The sequence below is a fragment of the Bombina bombina genome, chromosome 11 (genome assembly GCF_027579735.1).
Source record: "Bombina bombina isolate aBomBom1 chromosome 11, aBomBom1.pri, whole genome shotgun sequence".
NCBI lineage: Eukaryota > Metazoa > Chordata > Amphibia > Anura > Bombinatoridae > Bombina > Bombina bombina.
The window spans coordinates 57,371,554-57,394,053 of NC_069509.1; the positions used below are offsets into that span (position 1 = coordinate 57,371,554).

At 38.1% G+C, this 22,500-nt stretch overlaps 1 protein-coding gene across 1 annotated transcript in view; it reads right to left on the minus strand.

The window, feature by feature from the left end:
• The window catches only part of GRID2IP (Grid2 interacting protein), a 307,557-nt gene that overhangs the window by 147,189 nt on the left and 137,868 nt on the right, over positions 1 to 22,500 (minus strand). The window contains exon 3 of the mRNA XM_053695186.1: positions 1 to 171. This exon is cut by the window's left edge and continues 81 nt beyond it. Within this exon, the coding sequence (XP_053551161.1) occupies positions 1 to 171 (171 nt within the window). The remainder of the gene's footprint in view (positions 172 to 22,500) is intronic.

Sequence of the window (22,500 nt, forward strand, 5' to 3'; positions counted from 1 at the left end):
TGAGGCAAGGGGGCAGCTCGTGTGGACACCAGTAACCTTTCATGATGGTCCTCGCTCCGGCTCCTCCGTAGTCGGTTGCTTCGTTCACTTCGGGACCTGCAGATTTTGCTGATGAGGGTCTGGGACATCACATGGTCAAATCGATGCCGGTGCTTCTTGGGAATAAAGATCCTGGATGAAAATGGAATATGAAGCATATAAATTCAATCCATATTGTTCCTGCTTATTACATTATTTAACTCATTATATGTAATAGCATTATAATGCTGACATATATGTCACTATGCACAGTCCCTGCTTGTCTTTATTGAACTACACCACTTATAAACTGTGCAAATAAATGGAAGCTGCACAATACACACCAGATATAGGTATCCCTCATTACTTATAACATAAATGCTATACAGACAAAGTAAAGTTTGCATACACAAAATGTTCTGTCTTTTTATACCTTTTTATGTCAAGCTAAAAGCTGTAGTAAATCTCGTATGACTATATCTATCTACCCTTTGTAATTCAAGGGACAGTAAACACTCTGGGCCAGATTACAAGTGACGCGATTTTGCTCTTGTACAAACACCACTGGAGGTAAACTTTTAATTACAATTTTTATTACAATTTGAAAGTAAAATGTTTGTGCCTGAGCCAAACGCAACACACGATAACTTCAGGACTTCGGATAGCGTGACCGTTTTAACACATTCGCCCCATAGACTTTAATGTAGCGTGCTTTCAAAAAAAAATAAAAAATAACACTTAACCCAACATCATGTTACACCTATAGCGCTAAACCTGAAGGTAGTTATTCATATTTTAAATTCCAATGTTCTTCATATAGAAGAAAATGTTTTTGTTTTTTAAATATATATTTCTATATACAGTATATATATTATGATTTTATTTGTAAAATATAAATCTATACCTATATATCTATATGAATATATACAGGTACAGATATATACAAATAAATATAGGAATATATATTTAAAAATACAAATAACATTTTCTACTAAGTGAAGAACATTGGAATGTAAAATATTTACAGTAAATACATAGTAAAACATTATAAAATATTAAAATGGAATAAAAATTATTTTTCTTGTTTTAAGGTAAAGGGCTCCAAAAGTGTATATATATATATATATATATATATATATATATATATATATATATATATATATATATATATATGTATATATGTATGTGTGTGTGTGTATAAATGTATATGCATTTGTATATTTGTGTTTATATGTATGCATATACATATAAAAACACATGTATATAAATATATATGAATATGGCTTGAGAAAGGGCACAACCCAAAATGTTGCCTATGTTTGCTGTTTGACAATAAACCACTAAAAAGAAAAATTGCTTTTTTCTTTATATATATATATATATATATATATATATATATATATATATATATATATATATATATATATATATATATATATATATATACATAATCACACACACAAACATATTTAGACATATATAAATATATACATAATAGCCCTTTCCATTCAAACACCTTGTCATATACCATTTAACCCTTATACAAAAATGTGTATTAATATTTATATGAATAATTTTGATCAGATAGTTTATATATGAGTGTAACACTTTATTTTAAAGGGACAGTCAACACCAGAATTTCTGTTGTTTAAAAAGATAGATACTACCTTTATTACTCATTCCCCAGTTTTGCATAACCAACACAGTTATATTAATATACTTTTTACCTCTGTGATTATCTTGTATCTAAGCCTCTGCAAACTGCCCCCTTATTTCAGTTCTTTTGACAGACTTGCATTTTAGCCAATCAGTGCAGACTCCTAGGTAACTTCACGTGTGTAAGCTCAATGTTATCTATATGACACACATGAACTAATGCCCTCTAGTGGTGAAAAACTGTCAAAATGCATTCAAATTAGAGGCAGCCTTCAAGGTCTAAGAAATTAGCATATGATCCTACCTAGGTTTAGCTTTCAACTAAGAATACCAATAGAACAAAGCAAAATTAGTGATAAAAGTAAATTGGAAAGTTGTTTAAAATTATATGCCCTAGGGGTTTCCGGAGGAGGAGCACAGGTGTGTGGTCAGGTGATGCACCTGCTCTGATTCTCCTACCTGCAAGCTATTGGCGATATTCGCGCCCAAACCCTGGTGTCTGGGGCGGCTTGTACTGCTGTTTACCATCGCTGCTGGAAACCACATAGTGCCTTACCATTGCACTTAAGCTGCCTACAGCAGCTCTGAAGAAGGTCTCAATTTGGTGGCAAGCCTTATGCCATTAGACAAATAAAGCCCGCACTCTTATACAGCACTCTCATCAAAAAGCCGGTTTGGATGGGAGGAACATTAAAGAACAAGAAAACGGCGGCTTCAGCCGCCCGCCATACCGAAACTGTCGACTCACTCTGAATTTGAGGTCGGAGGCTGATGTATCTGCTGCTGGTGCTGTACCGTGCTGTTTTACCCCCTCCTCTCATATAGTGAGCTGTGACCTGCTTTACCTGCCTGTTCTGGGTGTCGCGGAGGGTCGGGACTTCCTGCATCCTTTTTTCGCAGTGCTGGGAGAGGTGTGCCTGGGATACCGGTGTGATCCGAGGGAGAAGAGCTGTCTGCTGGGCTATCTGCTCCCCTATCTGACGTCCCGCAAGTGGCAGTGTGTGTGATAAGAAGTCGGGAATCTTTTCCACCCTTTAATCTGCAGTGGAGGGAGAGCCGTGGCTAAAGTACCGGTCCAGTCCGCCCGAAGTCTGCTTTCTAGGCTCCTTTATCTCCTGTTCCATTGCCCTGTAACTGGCTCTGTGTGCCATACGGAGCCGGGACTCCGTTCATCTCTAAGCGGCAGTGGAGGGAGAGCTGCGCCCGAAGGGCCAATCCAGCCCGTCTGAAGGCTACCTTCTGAGCTTTTTTTTCTCCTTTCCTCTCCCTACTGCCCTGTAATCATCTTTTAATATCACAGGGAGCCGGGTCTCTCAGCAATCTTTGTGGGTAGTGGAGGGAGAGCCGTGCTTAAAGTCCCGGCGCTGTACTTGTGAAAGAATCTGCTCTCTGAAGCTATTGGCTCCTACATTGTCATCCTGTGAACGCTAGCAGCTTTCAGTGCTCGCCGGGGCTGTTCCTACATCATCTGAGGATTTTTTAAGCCCCCTCTATATGGAGTGTGGCTCCATATCTTGAGACCTTTGTCATCCCTGGAAAGGCGCTCCCCCTCCCACCGGTGCTGCGTGATGGGGGGCCGCTGCTGTTAAAGGGCTATTGCTCGCTCTCTAAGCTGTGGAAGATTGGATGGGTAATGTAGAACTGTTTTGAATATAATCTACAATATTCGGCTAAAGAACGATAAAGATAGGAGTTGTTGATACATTATTACTAAATATTCTTCTACATGTACTGATCCTACTGCTGGTTGTTTAATTTTGCTGTAATAAGGACTGCTACCCTGATAAAAAATTAAGGGTTAAAACAAATCATTATTTAAAAGCTACGATCATTGCTTGGATCTTAATGGACTCTAATGTCTCTTAAATATCTAATCTTGCTATTTTTGTATCTTTGGTGCTATGTTTCTATCCACTACTGAAGGCTAGAAAAGAGGGGAAAGGAGGAAGAGAGAGAAATTTCTCCTTTTCTCATATCTTTTTTTGTTTTTTTTTCTCTCTCTGCCCTATGCAAGCTCCTGTTATAATATATAATATGTAACACTTTTTCTTTATTTGGAGTGACCAAGACTAATATATTCTCTCTATATTTATAGAAATCCATTTAAGCATAAAAATTGACACATTGTGTCTGAAAACATATCTAGGGTGTTGATTGCACAGGATTGATGTAACTATGATAAACTGGAAGTGTTCTAGGATCCAACATAAACTTTAGGCTCTGAGTATACTCAGTCAAGGTATAGGGACAGTTATTGTTTATTAAGAACACTGATTTTTTTTGTTTCTCTTCTCTTTTTATTGTCTTTTTTCTTTTTTTGTTCTTGGCATGATAGATCTTAGGAAATTGAATTAATTTATGTATATTCCCTATAGTCACTGGCATGACTGATTTTTTTTCTTTTTTTTTCACGGTGGATAATTAAATAATCTGTTAGGTAATATTTAAAAACAAGGGGTGCACTTTCCTCACACCCTTTCCTTTTTTCTTCTGGGGGTCTTTTCCCCCCCTCTCTTCTGGGGGTTTTCTCCCCCCTCTTCATCACTTTTGATTAGGTTTTTCCTGTCATCACTTCCCTCCCCCACAAGTATATGGATAAGTTTTTACACTCACACTCCAAAATCTCACCTACAGTCAGCTAGACAAAGGGATAAAAAAACTAAACCTACCACAGAGGTGGCTGGCAATGTACAGCTGGCTGCACGTGATTCCCTAAGCTTACATGAGTCTTTTGATTTACAGTCCCTAGTTGCAGATATTTCTGCGGCCCTTGCGCCCAAGTTTGAATCCCTAAAAGTAGAGATAAAACATGATATTGCTCAGCTAGGTGCAGAGGTCAAACAATTCTCAGAGAGATTCGCTGAGGTAGAACAAAGAGTCTCTGATCTTGAAGATCTTTCCCTAGCTCAAAATACTAAATTAGAAGCCACCTCTTTAGCCCTCTCCAAATTACAAAACAAATTAGAAGACTTGGAGAATCGGGCTAGACGTAACAATCTAAGAATAATAGGGGTTCCCGAGGGGAAGCAGTTCGAAGATCTAAATAAATTGATTACTAAAACACTCCCAGCGTTGTTGAATATTTCTGAGACTTACCATGATATTATTATAGAACGAGTACATAGGTTAGGACCAGCATCTCCCTCAAAAAATAATATGAGGCCAAGACCGATCATTGCCAAATTCTTGAACTATCAAGACAAAATTATTTTATTGCAAGCTTTTCGTAAGAAGCAGCCCATACTTCTGGAAGGAACGAAAATATTGTTGTTCCAGGATTATGCAGCAGACACTGCCTCAAAGCGAAGGGAGCTAGCTCCAGTTTGCACTAAATTCATACAGCAGGGATTGCGTGCAACAATTGTACATCCCGCCAGGCTTCGATTAGTCCATGATAATACCTTATATTTCTTTGAGTCCGCTAAAGCCGCAGAAGCTTTTTTCACTAAAAATTGTCTAGTTAAGTAGATAAGGTCTTTGAGTATCTTGGCTTTGGTTAGCAATGCTAAGAATAGAACCAATGTCATATCATCATGTTGGGCTTTTTTCAGGTTAGGGTAACAGACGGTCTAGGTCTCCCAAGACGTCTGTTTTATGTTTTCTGGTCTGTTTGTCTGTTGGGTTTTTTTGTTTTTTTTTTTTCCTCACCCCACCACCACCTTCCACCTTGAGCTGTAGATATCTTGCAAAATGAATGGGGTTAAATTTATTTCCTGGAATATAGGAGGTCTTACATCCCCCATTAAGAGGAAAACGATTATTTCATATCTTAAGAAGATAGGCTCTTCTATTGCTTTTCTGCAAGAAACCCACCTGAAAACGCAAGAAATTCTTAAACTTAAAACTTCATGGGTGAAAGAGGTTTTTTTTTTCTTCTGGCCGTAGCCGTAGAAGTGGAGTTGCTATTCTCCTGGGGAAAAAATTCAATTATGAGGTACTTCAGAGTCAGTCAGATGAAGAGGGGAGATACATTATTTTGAAAATTAAGATCGCTAATATTCTATATACGTTATGCAATGTTTATGCACCAAACGTTTTTGATCTTTCTTTTTGGGATGCACTGCAGGCCAGGCTCATGACATTTGCAGAAGGTTTTCTTGTCTTGGCTGGCGATTTTAACATGGCCCCGCAGTATCCAATAGATAGATTGAGGCAGCAGGAGTTATTAAAAAAAACTAAAAGGGATAATCTTGAGGCAAAACTGTTTTCTAGGATTTTTTCTAACTTGAGAGTAAGGGATATCTGGAGGCTCCAAAACCCGGATACGCGGGATTTCACGTGTCTTTCAAAAGCACATAAATCTCTGTCTCGAATTGACTTATTTCTGATTGATGAAAGACTGTGTAAATATAAGACATCAGCCCAAATTTTGCCTATTGCGGTATCCGATCATGCCCCAATATCTTTTGAATCTCAATTGGACATCCCCTCTCAGGCGAAAAATCGTTTCACTTACCCTAAATTTTTGTCTTCGGACGCTAAGTTTAAAAATATCTTGGAAACTAAACTTGCGGATTTTGCTATGTTTAATGCAGAGGCCAAAAGTCGGCCTTCCCGGTTTTGGGAAACCGCTAAGGCAGTGATGAGAGGCGAGATTCTTGCCTATAATATTAGGCACACTAAGAACCTTAAAAAACGTGAGAACGAACTTATGCGGGCAGTTACTAACTCTTATAATTTATACTTAATGGAAAAGACTTCTCAGAAGTGGGCTAAATATATCACTGCATTAGAGGCGAGAGATTCACTGCTAATATACAAAGCTACCCAAAAGGATATAAGGTTTTCAGCAAAATTTTATAAGTATGGGAACAAAACGGGAAAACTCTTAGCTAGATTAGTTAAGCAAGATCTAGGTTCCCAGCTAATTGACACACTTCATAGAAATGGGCAAATAGCTAGCTCTGCTCAGGACCTTCTTCAAATTGTTTATGACTATTATAAATCTATATACTCGGCTAAACCATCTGATGTTATAGAATGTCAGAGGTTCTGGTCAGGAATCACATTCCCATCACTATCACCATCCGTAATGGAAGATCTCAACTCTCCTATTACTGAAGCAGAAGTGGTCAAAGCTATTAACAAGCTGGGATATAATAAAGCACCGGGACCCGATTCATTACCTAATGAATTCTATAGAACGGTATCTGCTACTATAACACCTTATTTAACCTCGTTATTTAATTATATATTTATAGAGGGTAATGCACCCACGCCGAGTTTTGCAGCATCATTTACGTCCTTGATCTTAAAAAAGGGAAAAGACCCAAAAGCGATAGAATCCTATAGACCAATTGCCCTCATGAATACGGATTATAAACTGTTAACTACAATCCTGGCACAGAGGCTGCAGTCCCTTCTCCCTTCTATTATCAATACGGACCAGGCGGGGTTCATGAGAAACAGGAACTCTGCTGCTAAGATAAGGGAACTCCTGCTTACTTTAGACTTCTTTTCTAACACCCAGTGCTCTGATCAAATGGGCGAGGGAAGCGAGACAGACCTGGCTATATTAGCCATAGACGCCGAAAAGGCCTTTGATTCAATTCACCATGATCATCTTCTAATATCTTTAGAACAGTTTGGACTGAAGGGCAACTTTACAAACTTCGTCGAAAAGCTATATCATACAGCTTCCACTAGACTAATAGTAAATGGTCAGTTGTCTTTAGAAATAACTCTACAGAGGGGAACAAGGCAGGGGTGTCCCCTGTCCCCGCTCCTTTTCAATATCGCTATCGAACCCCTTGCTATAATGATAAGACAGAGGCTCGAGGGGATTATGATCGCCGGACGGGAATTAAGAATAGCGCTATACGCAGATGATATCCTTCTTTATTTAGCTAACTTACATAAGAATCTACCAACTCTCTTGGTAATTATACAACAGTTTGGTTCTTTCTCAGAATATAAGGTAAACATAAGTAAATCCGAATTTCTCTGGGTTAGGCAGACAAAAAATTCTCCCATAAATATACCTTTTTCTATAGTGAATGATTCATTTAAATACCTGGGTATAAATATTTCCAGTAACCCTGATACTTGGTACTCGCTGAATGTCCTCCCTGTTTTAAATAAAGCTAAAGTAGCTTTTAAAAACTGGCAGAATTTACCTCTCTCGTTATCCGGACGTATAGCAGTATATAAAATGATCCTCCTACCTAAAATACTGTACGTTCTTCAGAATATCCCCTTGCTTTTAAAAAAGAAGGATATTAATTTATTCAATTCATGTCTCCGAACCTTCCTATGGCAGGAAAGGAAGCCCAGAATGTCACTTATAAAACTTTCTTTCCCATTGGGAGCTGGAGGTTTGGCTTTACCTGACCTGAGGGCATATAATTATGTTTTTTTAATACGTACTGTAGCAGACTGGTTATTTCAGCGTAACTATGTGACAAATAATGACCTGGAGATTAGCATTATGCACCCCTTTTCACCGGTGGCACTTATACATATGGATACGACCGATATTCCATCTCGAATTAGAAAATATAAAACTATATATAATATAGTTCTGGCTTGGAAAAAAATATGTAATTTGCTAGGATTAGATTATCACGTATCACGATATTTGCCATTTGTAGGGAATCCACAATTTCAAGAGGGTACACCTTCCTTGATTTTTTCAAAATGGAACACTCGAGGGCTTGCTAATGCCTTCCAGTTGCTTGATATAGAAGAAGGGTGTATCAAAACATTTGACACGCTTAGATTGCAATATAATCTCCCTCATAGAAATTTTTATGCTTATCTCCAAGCCAGACATTATGTTTTGCAGTTAACAAATGAACATGGCTGGAACTGGTCACTAGGGCAGTTGGATAAGTGGCTTACCTTGACAAAAAATGGAATTATGTCAATCTCCCCATGCTATACGATTCTGGTGTCAGATAGAGGTACAATTAATATAGATAAAATCGCGGGGAGTTGGGCCAAACTCTTATCTAAAGAAGTTGACTCCAAAACACCCTCTCTCTCAATTCAAGAGGTTGCTCGGACAACTCTTTCGTCTACATGGAGGGAATCCCATGTTAAGCTCTTACATAGGACATATTTTACACCAGAAAAGGGAACAAGATGTGGCAAATCGACTTTTACTAGTTGTCCTAAATGTTCACTTCCTTCTGCAGATCTTTTGCATATGTTATGGACCTGCCCGAAAATCAGGAATGTTTGGTGTAAAGTTCAATTTTGGCTTTGTAAAATACTTGATCTCCCCTCACTAAATCTTTCAGACATGAATGTAATTTTTCTTTTTTCCAGACCAGAAGACAAGCAGCTTAACATTAAATTGATAAATGTAACCATACTGGCTGTTAGATACCTCATTTTTAAAAAATGGAAAATGAGTACGGGTCCCAGTATTTCTGAAATTAAAAACTGCTTAAAAAAGCAATGTATTCTGGAACAATATAATGTTAATATTGATAATGACAATGACATTTCTAGGTTTTTCCTCAAATGGTCAGCATTTGTAAAAATATTTCCCCCGGCTGAAAGGGAGTGTTTGATATATCATCTACGTAACTCTGAACTAGTCCTTTTAGGGAGGTGGTGATGGGGTTTATTCTATTTTATTTTATATAATTCTCTTTATCTTCCCCCTTTTTTTTTTTTTTATTCGTTTTGTATTATGGTTTCTCGATTTATGTTGTTTTTGTTTGTTTGTTAAGTCTTATTTTTTTTTTGGCAATATGTGTGTTCAATTTACGTCTGGGTTAAAATATTAAAATAATTCAACAGGGTATAGATTATAAATGCAAAGAAGGAATGTTACTTTATTTTTTGGGCAGGCTTCAGCTAATTAATGTTTAAAGGTTTGAGGTTTCTATGCTCATGTTTATTTTATGTTTTCTATTATGATGTTAAATATGGGTGAATTACCTAAAACTTGTATAATTAGAACGCAGAGTTGATTGTTTCTGTTTTTCTTTTTCTCTTACATATGGTGTTCTTATATGTCAGTATACTTTGTTGGATATAAATAAATTAAAAAAAAATAAAAAAATTATATGCCCTATCTGAATCATGAAACTTTAGTTTGGACTTGACTGTCCCTTTAATGTATTTATGTTGTGCTTGGTGCACTTTTTTTTTTAACTCTTACTCTTTACTCTAGGGGGCGGATTAACAAGCAGCGGCGATCTGTAATCTTCAGTTAAGAAGCAGTGGTCGTAATTTGTCCGCCACCTTTTAGGTGGCGGACTGCAAGGGGGCAGCATTGCACAAGCATTTCACCAGAAATGCTTGTGCAATGTTAAATGCCGACAGCATATGCCAAGTCTAAACATTTTTTTTTATTTTTTTTTTAAAGTAATTTTTATTGAGGTTTAGTTAGTAACATTACAGACAAGCAATACTTCAAAAAAACAGAAAAAAGAATAAAAAACGGAAAAATAAAAGTAGTCGTAATGGATCAAAAATACAATCATAAATGTTACATCACAGATAAATTCACACATACACAGTATGAACCTCACATTTTATAGTTCTTTATCTCAGGAGACCTAGTGTCCCATTGTACTAACAAAAGAGCAAAACTTGTAATATTGAATCAGCGCTAGGTAATTATATATATAATGCAATGGTTGAACCTATAAAAGGTACCTATAATTAGCCTTGTTTGAGACACAATAAGACACCACTATCAAGTTACTATAAATTGTAGAAGGAGAAGTAGTCAACATATAAACATTTATAGAACTTTTGGAACTAACCAGTGTACACATTAGTATTTAAGGAACTATTAGTATGAATAAGACAAAACAGTAATTGAAATAGCTCCCAATGTAGAAGACATCGTTGTAGTGAGTTCGAATATATAATAGCATATAGTGGCCTATCTATCAAGCTCCGTACAGAGCTTGAGGGCCAGTGTTTGGGCTCGCCAGAAACACCAGTTATAAAGCAGCGGTCTAAAGACTGCTGCCCCATAACCCTGTCCGCCTGCTCTGATGAGGCGGACAGGAATCGCCAGAATTCAACCCGATCAAGTACGATCGGGTTGATAGACACCTCCCTGCTGGTGCAATGCTGAATACGGAGAGCGTATTGCCTCACAGTTTATATATAGATGCTAGTAGTAGAATAGGATGCAGTAATTACGAGGGAAACCGCTATATATATCTCCAGGTAAGATTAAAAATACCTGAATATAATATAATAAGTAGGGGGGAAAAAGAAAGAGATAAACATTTAAATAGATGAACAGCCAGGCAGCGAATATACTTATACTCTATAAATTAACTTGTACGTGAGCTGAGCCGCTATCTGGTGATATGCCTAAAGACATATTTTATAGACACACTTCTGTTATTAGAGATACATAATCCAAGTTATTAGGAAGGACACGGACACATTGAATTAAAAAATATATGGTACTGCGTAATACAGGTATGGCTTGATTATGTGAAGTGGCAAAGTGGACCTCTAGTTTCCCAAACTAGAGTAGTATGATATTATATATATGGTGGCAGGTAGCTACTAGGTTACTCCGCCTAAGGCCAAAATCATTGTATATCAGAGGGGTACTAATTCTTCTCATACCAAGTATAATTAAGTTTAGCCTCTCAGAAAGGAGTTGGAGACATGGACGTGAAAGGAGTTCTAGGTATTTTGCAAGATAGGTAGATATCTCTCTTATTAATTAGATCAAGAACATATAGCCAGGTAATAGGTGCATTCTAAGAATATGGAACTAGCAGTAGATAGTCAACGTCAACAGTATACGCATACATTATGACTGGTATTAGAACCCATAAACTGAGCTTAACAGGTTTTACTTCCCTAAATCTGCACTGAAGACCTTGTATACTGTGACTACAAACTAACAACTAATAAGGGTCTAAAGTAAAGCGGTATCATGAAATTATAAGGCTGACAGTTGGGATGGTGACTAGGGTTTCTGCCTCGGCCGCTGAAATATAGTAACAGGTTTCACAAAACACTAACATAGCATCAGCTCAATAAAAGGGATGTATGCTTGTCTATCATTAGTTGGACTTAGTAATCCTAGCTCCTATAAACATTCAAAGTTCTGGCAATATATAAATTTAACTATTTTAACTCAGCAATAATGGCATCTGTGAAAGCTTGACTCAGGCTATGGGGGATATTTATCAAAGGTCTGGCGGACCTGATCCAACAGTGCAGATCAGGTCCGCCAGACCTTGCTGAATGCAGTGAGCAATACGCTCTCCGTATTTAGCATTGCACCAGCAGCTCTTGTGATTGGCCGCCAGCAGAGAGGTGTCAATCAACCCGATCATACTCGATCAGGTTGATTTTCGGCGATGTCTGTCCGCCTACTCAGAGCAGAAGGACAGGGTTATGGAGCAGCAGTCTTTAGACCGCTGCTTCATAACTGCTAATTCTGGCGAGCCTGCAGACACGGGCCTTCAAGCTCCATTCAGAGCTTGATAAATGGGCCCCTTAGAGGACATGTGAACCATGCTAAACAAATACACCAGGGAAACACCAGTAAGCAGATCATCTAACCTATTGAGATTCCTTAAACTGACTATGAGGAAAAAATAGATTAACCATAACTCTTGATAAAGTTGCTGCTTCTTTTTCTGTGTATATAATATCCAGTCCCTTAGCCAGTACATGCAGGTGTGGAGAGCTTAATTACTACAGTTAGCAGTAGAAGATAAATGTACTCCACATCAGTGGTATGTAATATGTATGTGGTAGCTAAGGGTTTTTGATGTTATCCAATGAAAGGAGTACCTTTAAAGAAAGGCCCTGAGTATAAGATGAGACAGTTGCTCAGCCTTATTAATAATGGCTTTGAACAATTAAACACCTTACAAGCACAAACTGAGCACTGTAGGCAATCTGTAGGAGGAAGATGAAGGGCACACAAGTCCAAAACAATGTTCTGTGTATTCAAAAGGCTCTTAGATAAGAATAACTATGCGACATTGTAGGTGTAAATGCATCATAGTAAACTACAACAGACCCCCATAAATTAACTTCTCCATAGCACAGCATCATAACATAAGATTATCCCTGCCGTTGAAGAAGTTCAGTAAATCTCCCTTCTCTGCCAGCATAGGCATTCCAAGGATATTTGTCGAATATTAAACAATAGTATATTTATAATTATAATTTATATAATTATAATTCCAAAAGATAGTGAAACATTATAAACCTAAACTAGAAAATCTGTCACCCACGCCCTCGTCAGTAGTCGACTGGACTACGGCAATGCACTCTACGCCGGGTCCTCCATCAAACTCCAGAAACGACTCCAACGCATCCAGAACACCTCGGCAGCATACCACAGGACAGGGTTCACCCGATCCCTGATCTATTGTCCGCTGGCTTAACGTCCTTCTGTCACAGTAAAGGGACTATAGATCCAATAGCATTTCCCTGCATAAGGTCTCCGGCAGTGTAACAGACCTTCAAGATGGTACTGTCCAGGATCGCAGCGAGATTGAGAGATCTTCCGATTTTTAGTGGTGGCATAAAAACTGAGTTCCTAGGTTGCGGGTCCTCGTGGCAGGCAGTCAAAGTTATGGGCCAGGTAGGTAAGGTTTCACTCATTTCCTGGATGACTGAAGTTTGGTCCTCTCGATTAGCCAGTAGGCCAGACATCCAGGCTCTAAGATCATTACCACCAGAAGCTGAAGGCTGCGATGCGGTTAGACTTGGGTTAGGAGGTGTTGTATCAGTCTTTGGCTGTTCCATATTATGCTACTTGGTGGCCGGAGTCTTGGGCTGTTCCACGCTCCTCACTGTGGAAGCGGAGAGGTGAAATGTAATAGCAAGAAACATAGCTCTGATATAATTTTCGAGTTGTTCAAAATGCTGTCAGCATTGTGCATTTCCATTTTTCCACGGCCTTCATGCTGCTCCCCTTCAGCCTTCCACACACAAGATAATATCTCGATCTTCAGAGAATTGCTCTGAATATCACCAAGGTCTCTATTAAGGGGTAGACTAAGAGCTAGGTGGTCCTGCTGGCCCCAAATCTCCAGAGAGAGTGTGGGCATATTACGCAATTTCTTGATATGCCAAAGAATCGACAGCGGTCTAGATTCAAGCTTCTCTGGCACAGAAAAATGCTCAATATTGGTATCATTAGCTGATGTCTGTCTTTGTACACATCAAAAATACATTACAAAGTACAGTTACACTCATAATAACACTGTCTAATAAAAAATTATTCACAAAAAATATTGCACAAAAAAGTTATAAGGGCTCAAAGATATGAGATCTCAGGTGTTAGAAAAAAAAGGCTGCAAATGGTTTTAACATAGAAATATATACAGATACATGTCTAAAGATGTCTATGTATTTATATAGACATGTATATATATATATATATATATATATATATATATATATATATATATATATATATATATATATATATATATATATATATAGAATATAAGGAAGAGTGCACTCGCCAGGACCTTTCAAAGTTTTATTCCAAATAAAACTTTAAAAAGTCCTGGCGAGTGCACTCTTCCTTATATTCTATTTACCTATCTGTTGCACCCCGGGCATGTGACTCAGGATTTCTGGAGTGCTTGTCTACTTTGAACTTTATATATATATATATATATATATATATATATATGTATATACAGTATATGTATTTACAGACATATATCCTATATAATAAAAGACCAAGTGTGTTTGTCCGAAGCTGTCATGCGCAGTAGAGACTGCGCGCAAGGACAAGCACACTTGGCCTACCTCACCTGGCATCTGGCGTGGAGTGGGCGTGGGCCAGGTGTGACGTGGGCAGGGGCGGGACGGGCGGGGCCGATGCGCTGTGAGAGATAGAGAGCTCTAAAGAGGGGGATAGAGAGAGCAGAAGAGGGGGGATAGACAGCAAAAGAGAGAGGGAGAGAGCAAAAGAAGGGCATAGAGAGAGCAAAAGCGAGAGAACAAAAGAGAGGGGGGAGAGAGAGCAAAAAGAGGGGGGGGAGAGAGCAAAAAGAGGGGGGAAGAGAGATAGAAAAAGAGAGAGGGGAGAGAGAGCAGAAGAGGGAGAGAGAGCGAGAGAGATAGAGCGCAAAAGAGGGGGAAGAGAGAGTGCAAAAGAGAAGGGGGAGTGAGAGCGCAAAAGAGAAGGGGGAGAGAGCGCAAAAGAGAAGGGGGAGAGAGAGCGCAAAAGAGAAGGGGGGAGAGAGAGCGCAAAAGAGAAGGGGGAGAGAGTGCAAAAGAGAAGGGGGAGAGAGAGCGCAAAAGAGAAGGGGGAGAGAGCGCAAAAGAGAAGGGGGAGAGAGCACAAAAGAGAGGGGGAGAGAGCGCTAAAGAGAGGGGGAGAGAGTGCTAAAGAGAGAGGGGAGAGAGAGCGAAAGAGAGGGGGAGAGAGAGCAAAAGAGAGGGGGGAGAGTGCAAAAGAGGGGGGAGAGAGAGCAAAAGAGGGGGGAGAGAGAGCAAAAGAGAGGGGGAGAGAGCGCAAAAAAGGGGGAGAGCGCGCAAAAGAGGGGGAGAGCGCGCAAAAGAGGGGGAGAGCGCGCAAAAGAGGGGGGGAGAGAGCAAAAAAGAGGGGAAAGATTGCAAAAGAGAGGGGGGAGAGAGCGCAAAAGAGAGGGGGGAGAGAGCGCAAAAGAGAGGGGGCGAGAGCGCAAAAGAGAGGGGGGGAGAGAGCGCAAAAGAGGAGAGAGAGAGCGCAAAAGAGGGGGGAGAGAGAGCAAAAGAGAGGGGAGAGAGCACAAAAGAGAGGGGGAGAGAGTGCAAAAGAGAGGGGGAGATAGCGCAAAAGAGGGGGAGAGAGCGCAAAAGAGGGGGGAGAGAGTGCAAAAGAGAGGGGGAGAGAGCGCAAAAGAGAGGGGGGAGAGAGTGCAAAAGAGCGGGGAGAGAGTGCAAAAGAGGGGGGAGAGAGTGCAAAAGAGGAGGGAGAGCGCAAATATATATATATATATATATATATATATATATATATATATATATATATATATATATATATATATATATATGTATGTATGGGCATTGGAGCCCTTTGCAATTAAGTAGATAAAAACATGAAAAAACTATTATTTTTCCATTTTGGATATTGTATTAATATAAGATTCCCATTTCATTAATAATCTTGTTATTGTTTTTTCACCAGCATCATATAGATTATATTGTTCCATGACTAATTGTTGTTTCAATTTTTTTATAAAATGTAGGATTTTTGGAGCCTTGGCATATTTCTATCCTTTAAATATTAGATTACGTCCTAGAGTTAAAGTTAGGTTGATTAATTTAGTCTTGGTCCCCCATAATTACCCATTACAAAGCAATATTATTTCTAACTAAGTGAGATTAATCTTCAATTTACATATTTTCCTAAGCCAGTAATGTATCTTAATCCAAAATTTTTGGGACTTCATAGACGTAGTGAATTAAATTTGCCCTGAGGAGACCACATTTTATGCATCTGACATCTGATCCAGCATACCATTTATTCAACACACTAGTCTTAAAGCCCATTACACAGGACAAAATCACCTCTCCCTCCAAGAACCTTCCCTTACCCTCTGATCCCCTCTGTTTCATCCACCCTCCCTGCCGCTCTAAACTTTTTTTTTTCTGCAGCGTAGCGGTCCCACCCGCTCCCACCCCCCTCAATTGATGGGCCGCCCACCCACCTCCCTCCTAACCCTCCCACGCCACCAGCTTAGCAGCGTAGCGGTCCCACTCACTCCCACCTCCCTCCAGCGATGATCCGCCCACTCACCTCCCTCCTAACCCTCCCACGTAAGGCCTTGCGCCCTTACACAAAGATGCGCCACTGATCCTTAAGGCCTCGCGGCGGACATGCGGGCTGTCTGTCATGATCACCGGACACTGCTTCTAAAGGCCAGGTATGTTTGTCTCGCGATGCAGTCTCTGCTGCGCATGACTGCATCAGACAAACATACCTTGCCTTTTATAATATAGGATAAGGTGTTTGATATATTTGATATAGCAATTTTAAATGTGATTCTCTCCTATCCAGTGATGGAGTTGCTTTCTTTTACTAAAGATTTTGATAACCCCACTAAGCCAGAGTTTCTCCATTTCTGTGCAATATCAAATACATTTTTTGTTTTTTCGTCTGTGAACAGACATAAACGAGTAGGAGATTTTATGATTTCCTGAAGCATATATATTAATAATATCTTCTCATTTATCCCATCTCCATGCCATAGTATTTTCCTTAATTAATGTTGCACAGAAATGTTTAACCTTAGGGAATGCAAAATAGTTAAGATTAGAGATAGCAAATTCTTCTTTGATTCGGTGAAATGTCTGCATTTGCAGCATGATAAATCGGCCCCTTTATCTCTCCAGATTGTAAAACGATAGGCTTGTAATCCTGCTACAAATTCAGGATTACCCAAAATGGGCATATGAAGGGAAACTTTCAGGTTGCTATTACTTTTTCTACAGAGTTTTTGCCATGCTATCAAAATGTCCGTATAGATGGGTATATTCCTGATCAATGTGGGTATTTTATGTTGTACAAGATGTAGTAGTGCTTGTAAAGTATAAGGTCGTACAATTTCTGATTCTAATTCTATTAACGCATAATGGTTTAGTTTTGTTAGCCAGTCTATAGCTGTTCTCACCAAACAAAACTAGGGAGTACATTTCCATATTGGAGAGTGCCCAGCCTCCATTTTGTTTGTCTAACTATAGCTTCTTTAACACAATTCTAAGGGTTTTATTATTCCAAAGATACTTGATAAGAAAAAGAAGGTTTAACTACATGGATAATTTTATTTTGACATTTGCAATGTTTATGTACAGATCATGTTAATCATATGTTATGTTAATCAATTTTTCTATTGCCTAATATGTAGGGTGACCATATTGCCGCTTTAAAAAGGAAAACATATGAAAAAGTAATTTTCATATGTGTCCCTTTTTAAAGCGGCAATATGGTCACCCTACTAATATGGCTAATGAATTCATTTAATCTGATCAATTTTTCTTGATGCCATAATTTTGCTATGAAATTCACAATGCTTATGTGCAGACTTTGTTATATCTATGTTAATTTGCTATATTGCCCTGTGTAGCTAATGAATTTATGTAACCTGATTATACCTCTTGTATATATTGTCTTTTTTTTTTGTTGGTTTTGAAAATAAATAATAATAAAGAAAAGATGACAACATGAAAAAATCATATTTATGCGCTATTCATTTTTGCTATAGTGCTATAGTGTGTATTTACTGTAAATATTTCACATTCCAATGTTCTGCACATAGCAGAATATATTCTATGGGGGTATATTTACCAAGCAGCCGACGCTGCTTATTCCACACTCACCGGAAACAGGAGTAAAGAAGCAGAGGTCTTAAGAACGCTGCTCCTTAACTCATACGCCACCTTTTAGGTGATAATTGAGGGAATGATTGACACCCCCCACTACCACTAGCGGCCGATTGGAGCGATGTCAGGTGAATCATGTTCGCCCGACATTTGATAAATTGGCCCCTATGTACTTATAAATAGATATTACTATGTATATCTGTATATATCTACACCTATATATAATCAAATATATATATATATTTAGGTATAAATATATATTGTACCAAAACACTATCATATATATATATATTTATTTTATATATGTATTTGTAACATTGGAATGTTAAATATTAATATTGTCGTGTAGGGTTAGAGCATATAAGAATAGTAGCTCTGTAGCGGAAGCGCTAAATAGCACTTTCACTTGTAATCTGGCCCTAAATCTTTTACACCTGCTGGCATCTGTGAGCTATGCTTGCTGACTGTATTCAAATACAAGAGAAACTTACTTGTTAGCCATATGCAAAGCACTTGAAAGTGAAGCAGCAGATCTGTAAGAAGCGGACTAGAAAATATCAACTGAACATCTCTATGTAAAAAGGTATTTTACCACAAAATGTCTTCTACTCACCAGAGTAAGTGCTCAGTGAGTATTTATCATTCATCTACTCTTTTAAATGTCATCTGCATGGCGAAAAGATAAAACAGCCAATCAGCATCATCAGTGCTGAGGTTACACTTTCATTTTCTGTGATCTCAAGGGATTTCATCATAATCTTCCAACATTTCCTACTAAACATTCTTAAACTGAGGAGGGAAATAAAATGACTTGTGCCTGCCCAGGCCAGATGCACACTCCCTTGCAAGTCCCAGGACAAGCATTCTGATTGGATATTGGAAGATCCTTTACAATTTTGAAGTAAAATATCTTCCTTTATACATAGAGATGTTTATGTGACATTTTCCAGACTAGTTTTAAATTCTAATGCAAAAAATGCATGTTCTTAATGCAATGAGCCCTCACAAAACGAGGTTAATCACATAAGTAAAGTCCTACTATGGAGTAGCAAGTATTGCACATTCCAAGCAGAACACAGCCATAAAGAGCATTCACAGACAGCTGTCATTCACCGGTCATGTCCTGCTCAAGATCTGCAATGCTCATGGCACCCGAATATGACTTAAAGGCCCACTCAATGCAGTAGAATTGCATAATTAACAGGTGCATAATAAAAAGGCAATAATTTAACACTTACTCTGAAGTTAAAATAAGCTGTAGATTTTTTTCTGACAAATGTATTTTTTCTCCCATTTTCTGGCCCCCTGTACCATGTGACAGACATCAGCCAAACACAGACTAATATAGTATACCCTGTGAGCTTGTGCACATGCTCAGTAGGACCTTGTTCCCCAGAAAGTGTGTATATAAAAAGACGCCATACAAATTCATTTTGAGTGTCCCTTTACCTTACATTATGATTTTATCACCCACTTTTGGTCAATAATGCAAAATGTATTTGTTCTAAAGAATTAGAGCATGCATTGTTGCTGAATGCCCATATAAACAACATATCCCTTATAGAGAGACCAAGGGTACGAGCGCTTTGTAGCACACTCAGGTTCAGCCCTTTCCTTAGTGAATTTTGAGAGTAGTGAGTGCTGCAAGCCCTGCGTTAATTACAAGTTGCCTGCTCTCAGACAAAGAAGACTTTAGTGAATCTGCCCAACCATCATCTATCAGCTGCATAGAATAACAGTGTATTAAGTTTTTTTTTATTTCACATAAGATACAATTACAGGTCAGTGACTCCCACTATTTGTGTTTATTCTCCCTTCTGTTCTTGTTTTTCGTCCTCTCCCCTTGTTTTTTCTTGACATTCTTCCTTCCTCTCCCCTCTGTATAGACTTGACATTTCCATGGGGAGACGAAGAACGTCAGTGAAGATTTAGCAGAATAGGATGCATCCTATAATTATCCCAGCAGCGAGATAAAAGCCAGCCCCTGTATACAGAGACACATACACACCAGCAGTCAGCCAGAGCTGCCTGCAAGAGTCACTTTAGTATTTTCAGATCAAAGGATAAAACGTGTTTCGCAAAGACACTACAGGGTTCATATAAAGTACAAAGCTCAGACTTTCCTCTGATTCTGCTTTCAAAAGATGTCAATTTAACATATCCTCAAATCTACTTACAAAATAAAAGAAGAAAATATTTCAAATCTGCTGATTTGACATTCAGTCATTTTCCTCTCTCACACTATTAATCTTCAGTGTTGCACACCAGCGGGGTTTTAATCATGTGCCTAACCTGCTATACACACATAAGTCTTCATCAAGTACACATACAACACAGATTTGCTGTCCCAATTTACTGAGTGATGAAATCCAGTGAGCTGAATATTGGTCTAGATTCACAATTTCTTCAGTTCCTAAATTATTCTTTATGTCGTCTTTTAGCATAACTCCCTGATCTCACCAAACTTTAGTGAATGGGTCCCAGAATGGATGGCTGTCAGTAAATCTAATCTACTGTGTTGTGGGAAGGTTATTTGACCATGATAGATAATAAAGAATATTGGAGAAATTTCTATATTAGTCTATACCCATGTGTGCCCAAGAGTACTATGTAATAGTGAGGAAAATATATACATGGGAGAATTCCAAATGCCAGACACTATTAAATTAAGTAAAATAGAGAAGAAACAGACATACTTATATACTCATAATATCTTAAAGGGACACTGTAACCAAAATTTTTCTTTTGTGATTCAGATTGAGCATGAAATTTTAAGCAACTTTCTAATTTACTCCTATTTTCAATTTTTCTTCGTTCTCTTGCTATCATTATTTGAAAAAGAAGGCATCTAAGCTTTTTTTGGTTTCAGTACTCTGGACAGCACTTTTTTATTGGTGGATGAATTTATCCACCAATCAGCAAGGACAACCCAGGTTGTTCACCAAAAATGGGCCGGCATCTAAACTTACATTCTTGCATTTCAAATAAAGATACCAAGAGAATGAAGAAAATTTGATAATAGGAGTAAATTAGAAAGTTGCTTAAAATTTCATGCTCAATCTGAATCACGAAAGAAAAATTTTGGTAACAGTGTCCCTTTAAGTGTACATGGGAGCAAAATTAAAACTTAACTCTTGATTCATACTCATAAAACATAAAAATAGGTGAAAATTGTAAATTAAAAACACTTAAAAAAAACAATCCCAGACAGGGAAATTAGTCATTATGAGGATCACATTCCCAAACAATTAAATACCTATAAATGTATCATTCATTAAACAGAATGTGTCCATTATGCCAACTTTTTGTGACACATGAATTAGAAAACTATAAGAAACAGGAAATTAATATGAAAATAAGAGTTAAAAAATATACGGGTTATAGGCAAAAAGCAATGTTGATTTCATAATAGACAAGAACATTTGAAAACCTATAAAATGTTTATAAACCATCTATGAAACTGTAACTGATAATATATCTACTATAGTATCATGTCTTGATTTTATAGAGCAATTCTTTACAGTGCATAGATATGAAAAGCTTAAAATCACGTTGCTATTTGATAAGGACTAATACAGCAATTTTTGATGATTTATAAAAGATTGGATGTTCATACACAACTATGTTAAATGCTTAAGCTGGTTCAAATTATTACAATTTACAATAAAGCTATTTGTTTCAAGTAACAACTTTACAATGAGTTACTATAAATAAGCATCATGTTATGTGTAACCTACATTATACAGAGTTATGTTTATACAATGAGTTTAAGAACCATTAAATTCCCCCAAGATGGGTTTGCATTTTATAGAATAATAAACCTAAACAAAATATCAACAGCATTTTTTATACTTATTATGCCTAATACCTACCGGAAACGCTTGGCAAATTTGTGATGCTTGCCCATACCCTCCTAGACCCTCTGTGATGCCTCAGGTAAAGGAAGTTGGTCCTATAACTGGAAAGGGCAAAGCTTACTTGGATGATTGAGAAGCCCTTAACAACCTCACATTTCTCAGTTGTCCCGTATGCTGTCCGTGGTGCTGAAATCTCAGCTCCTAAACACAGCTCATACATATCTGCCCCATAGACGTGTGCCCTCCTCTCCTTCGTTCCCCTCCTTCACATCTCTAGGGAAGCAGCTGATAATGAGCTCTCTGTAAAAACTCAATCACTGAGAATGCCCACGAGATCTCTGCTTTGTAATTCCAACACAAGGGTGGGAAGTAGATAACTGGAGTTTACAAAAAGAGAACACAGTTTTTATTAACACATTACGTGCTTCTTTAGATGAATCCTCTATCAGCCTGTAGTTATGAGGGCAAAGAACGTTTTCACTGCCAGCTAATTTAGAAGACTAAGTAGCATTATTAATCTAAATTATAGAGATGTCAGTGGAACAATGATTGGAAAATAACTAAATAAGCTTCAGTTTGCTTAGGGCAATACAGATAAAAAGGTACCTGGAACTATTGTTTGACCTGACATATGGTATGGCAAGTTATAAAGCATTTAAGAATGCCAATTAGACTGCAGAGGAAGAGG